This window comes from Halyomorpha halys, unplaced genomic scaffold, assembly GCF_000696795.3.
Source record: "Halyomorpha halys isolate HHAL.00 unplaced genomic scaffold, Hhal_1.1 Scaffold404.1, whole genome shotgun sequence".
NCBI lineage: Eukaryota > Metazoa > Arthropoda > Insecta > Hemiptera > Pentatomidae > Halyomorpha > Halyomorpha halys.
This window is the reverse complement of record NW_027114257.1, coordinates 179,937-184,923: the sequence shown is the minus strand read 5'-3', so window position 1 is coordinate 184,923 and position 4,987 is coordinate 179,937. Positions and strand designations below refer to the sequence as shown.

The window sequence follows — 4,987 nt, the reverse complement described above, 5'->3', positions numbered from 1 at the left end:
AACTCAATATTCATTTTAAAATTTTCATAATATGACCTAAATTATTTAAAATAACTGAATTATGGATAAAAGACTCAATAGCTCGTAGATTCTAGACATATATTCCAAACTTTCTCATCATCTTTTATTCCTGAAAAATGTTCTTCTTCGTATGCTCTACTTCTCTGGCACTGACCAAGTGAATAGTCAGCAAGGGAAGACAGAACATCCTTGATTAAAGCCTTTTGTTATGAAGAAGCTATTACGAAGCTGCTGATTGTAACTCAGGCTTTTGTATCATTGTTTAAGACTTCTATGGCTACTATAAACAGATGCTGTGATATTCCAGCGCTTTTCTTAGATTTTTAATTAACTTTTTTTTAATATATATAAATTAGTCGATTAAAGCTAATCTTATTAAAAGACTAAATTGTTTATCATAAAGTACAATGAGGAAAGAATTCTATGCAGAATTTCATAGCATTCACCAAATCCCTAAAAGTCTGATTGAGGATTTAATTTAAATTGAATTAAGGTTCTATTTGGTTTGTACTGAACCGACAAATAAATTTAAACTGAGAAGTTTATGACAACAAACTTTATTTGTTAATGACAACAAATTAACACATACAGCCTTTAGGATACATCAGAATTTTTTTCTGGTTTAAGGGCCAGAAGATCTAGATTATTATTCCTTTGTAAAGAAATTTTATTACTCAATAATAATTTAAAATTCTTTTCAGATAGTTTTGAATTTCTAGAGAAAGATTTTAGTGATACTGTGTAACTTGAAACATAATGATTTCGACGGAATTAAGAAAATAAATGAATTGGTGGGTACAGACATATAGAATTTCATATCCGATTAACAAAGGAATATTCTTCACGAAAAGATATCTGGGAACCCTCAGGGTATCTCCACTGCTTCGCCAACAAATTTTAAACTATATCTAATAACTTTCTAAAGATACTCGTTGTGTTCAGAACTTATTTAGGCAGCTTATTATTTCCTTACTATTAGTAGTATGTGATTAGGCCGTAACAAGATATTAATTCTAGATTTTATATTCTCCTAGACATATAGAGGATATACATTTATATATAATAATAATTATTATTTTAAAATTCCGTACATCCTTAGCCATTGCTTAACACGCCATTTTTGTCAAGGGACATATAAAAATTAAATCAGTAAAGATAAAATATTCACAAAAAGTACAATGATGTCTTGTCAATGATGATATTGAAATTGGAATTTTTTATTACGTAAATCAGCACATTTTATCGTATCCTATTGTATTTGTATTTGATCGATTGGAAATTATTTCGACAATGTTGAGGCCAATTTATACACGACCGGATTTAAATGTAAGATTAGAGAGTTTGTGGAGCCACTTCTTTGTAATATCAGGAGAAGGAGATCGGTCTAATAATTTTTCCCAATAAAATAATCTTTATAATATTAAATTTGATTTTTTGATGTATAATAACAATACTTACTAAAATTGTTTGGGAATTATTTGCATTTTAGATGTATGACTGCTGCAAACTGCGACATATAAGGTGGACGGGGTAAGGTTGGGGGTCTTAGTAACTAACTGATCCCTAAAATCCCTAAAACCGACGGGTATACGTCTGAGGGGTAGACTGAAGCGAAGGTGGAACAAATGCGTCAAGACTGATATGGTAGATTTTGATTCGGACAGGTGTTACTGGTCTTATGTAGAGAGCGATCGGTAGCATCGCCATCGAACCTTAGGGTTCACAAAGGTTTATTATTAATTGATTTTTTAATTAAATTAAATTGAAAAACATATTTGAATTTGTGTAATCAACCCATGAATAGATGTCAAAATATTTCATTGGCAAATTAAAATTAACTCTCATTCATTGACACCAAATACATAATCAGAAGTATAATTTTAAGAATATTTCAGTATAGTTTAAGATGTAACCCCGGGACACAGTCCGGACTCCAGGTTTTATTTTTATATAATTAAAATATCATTAATGTATAATTTTATTGAACACAACCGGTTTCTTATTCAATTATTATAAGTATTAAATAACTGCGCAAATTGAGAATAGTATAATTTTGTTTTCGTAAAATAAAATAAAAGCTCTATGAAGACCTAGTCCACTCAAGTGGAGTCTGGCCACTGAAAATGACATCAGTGGGCATTATAGCTTGGTATTTGGAAATAAAATTTTCGAAAAAGTCAATTGAGAAATATTTTGAATAGCTTTGTCTTAAAGATCTAGTATGTCAACACGGAAAAAAATAAAAAGAAAGTAGAGGCTATTTTATTGTTTTGACGAAGAAGTATAATAAACAGGGTAAACATGCAGGATTCATTCCTTAATTCTGCTTAGAACTTGTATTTTGCCGCTAAGCATCCTTAAGATTGACGTTAGCATAATCTTCCTCTAGTTCTCTCTTCAAAATGAGGATTTTTGCGATATCTAGACTTTTCGATGGGGGTGGGGCACATTTTTTCGGATTTTTCAGAAGGAAAAAAATTACATTTTTACCCCTATATTTTAATTATTATTTTAACCCCCCATATTTTTGAGGGGTTTTAATTGAGGTAAGTTTCAAACTAGTAAATATAAAAAAAAAAAAACTAGTAACACCTATATCCGTTCTACAGGGACAAAGAACAAAATATATTATTTTTTTCTTCTAAGCCCCATGGGTTCATAGGGTTTGATATATGGAGGTAATAATACTAATGATGGGTACAATCTCTTGTACTACATTTTAAATGTATTTTAAGAGGTAAATGAGGAAAGGGGTATGACTGGAATTTGAAAAATTGATTGAGGATGCTTTCTGATGATTGAGCTCATCAGATTTTGCGATGTCTGTAGTCAGTTAGTAGTCTTCAATCGATTCTGAGTCTGTTTGTGTGTGTCTGTCACCTTTGTGGCCGTCCTGACGGTGTCAGTGTCTTTAGTAATAAGTTTGATACCCTAAACGGTCAAATTTCTAATAAAAAAGAAAAAAAAAAAAAAAAAAAAAAAAAAAGTTACCTACATTCATATCGTTGAATTTTGTATACACCATTTTTCTTAATACTTTCTTTAATTTGAACTTTCCATTAATCCGATTACAATATGTTGTTTACATTAACACTTATAACATACGAGATATGATTATTTAACTTTAAAAAATGCGTCATTTATAATATTATCAAATCCTACCTTCTGAGCTGCACTTGGAAAGAGAGATGGCCACGATGCCTAGAACGACACAGACAGCCACAAGAACACCGATGATCCCTACGACGACGGTGCCTCGGGCCGTAGAAGACTGGTCTCCCCTTAGCCAGAGTACACGAGGGGGCTCCGGGCCCCCCAGTGGGTTCTCCACGACTTCACCCCTCCTGGGGCCGCTCAAGTAGCCGTTCTTTGTCAGGCAGTTCTTGTACCTAGTCTTAGGCAGCTCGCTTTCCGTGTAGGCTTTCATCTGAAACAAATAATCATCAAATATATGTTAGAATAACACTCATATATGAATAAATACAATTTTATAAATAAAATTCTCTTCAATATATGCTTAGGGTTTTTGGTTACTTTTTTTAACAGCTTAACTAATCGACAACATTTTTTTCCGTTGTTGCACCAAGTCCTAAAAATATGTCAAGCAAAATCGACTGCACAATAGAACAGTCTTTATCCAAATCGGGTACTCCTTCCTTAGGGTAGATTAGCGATGAGGCCTTCTAAATGATTTTCTGAATAACTTTGAGTTATAAACAAAAAATTTAAATAGTTAAAATCATTAACTTATTTAATATTTGTAAAGTAACAAACCAAAAATTAAACATTTAAAAAAGGTACTTTTTTTTTATTTTTGATTGGAAATTATTTATGGTGTATTTAAGTACATCAGTTTATTTCCATATTTGAGTACTGTTGTCACGTTTTTTTTTTTAATAAAGTGTCTATCTTTTTGAACGATTCTTTTATCATCTTTGTTTCATTGTTGTTATTACGAATATCCATAAACATTGATTGAAGCGTAACAGGTTTCATTATTTTACGAAATTATCAATTGTTGTTCGTACTTTAATAAAAACTGGAACGCTTATCATTTAATTTGAATCGGTTAGGGGTAGATAAGAGAAAAACTTACCGATCCAGGTTTAACGGCAACTTTCCTGCCTCAAATCCACTGCCAATATTAGCTCAAATTATTTGTATCAATTTCTGTCCACGATTGGATTCTTAAACTATTTTATTTACAGAACCCCAAATCATACATTAAGAGCTGGATACTTATCTTCTCAATAGATTTTTTTTTTACAGTGAGGAATATAGCTAGAAATAGCCCATATTAGGTTTATTGTTTGATATTGATTTTTTTATTAATAAGTTTTTATTAATTGTATTATTTTTTTTTTAATAATTTATTTATTGTTACTTACAACTGTATAACATATATACAAGTAAATTTGCTGTAGGTGGTATAGTGACATGATACAAACGTGTGGAGAATCTACCCATTGATAGAACTCCAATAACATTTCTAGAGGAGAAGATCCCAGGGCCATCTTCTTTTCAGACACCTAGTAGGATTATTAGATAATCAAGGAGAAGCTAGGTTAGAAACAAGTGCATTTTGGTGGTTGGGAAATTTTCCATGGAAGGAATGGTATCTGGTTTTGGTGGTTGGTTTAGTAGAGCCCCAAAGCTCAACTTCATATGTCCAGATAGGCCTTATAATAGTCATGTAGATCAGCCTTTTGTAATGGATTGGCAATTTAGACCGTTTGTCTAGTAAATGTTGTAATATTCGAAATCGACGAGCAGTTTCCTGTCTTTTGAGCCTTGTATGAGGATTACATTTCAGTCGTTTGTCGAGATGTAGTCCTAAGTAACGGATCTGTTCGACAGGAATAAGTGGGGTATTATTAAAGGATACTGCTGGGCAAGAGGTCATTGGTTTACGAAGAAGGGTAAATGTGATTTGGTAGGATTTATTGGAATTAATTTTAATCCTCCA

General features: G+C 31.8%; 1 protein-coding gene across 1 annotated transcript in view; it reads right to left on the bottom strand.

Annotated features, from left to right (window-relative positions):
- Positions 1-4,987, bottom strand: part of LOC106682322 (neprilysin-1) — a gene marked incomplete in the record, with an annotated part of 187,431 nt that overhangs the window by 91,439 nt on the left and 91,005 nt on the right. Inside the window, 1 exon segment of the mRNA XM_067051469.1 lies at positions 3,184-3,448. Within this exon segment, the coding sequence (XP_066907570.1) occupies positions 3,184-3,448 (265 nt within the window).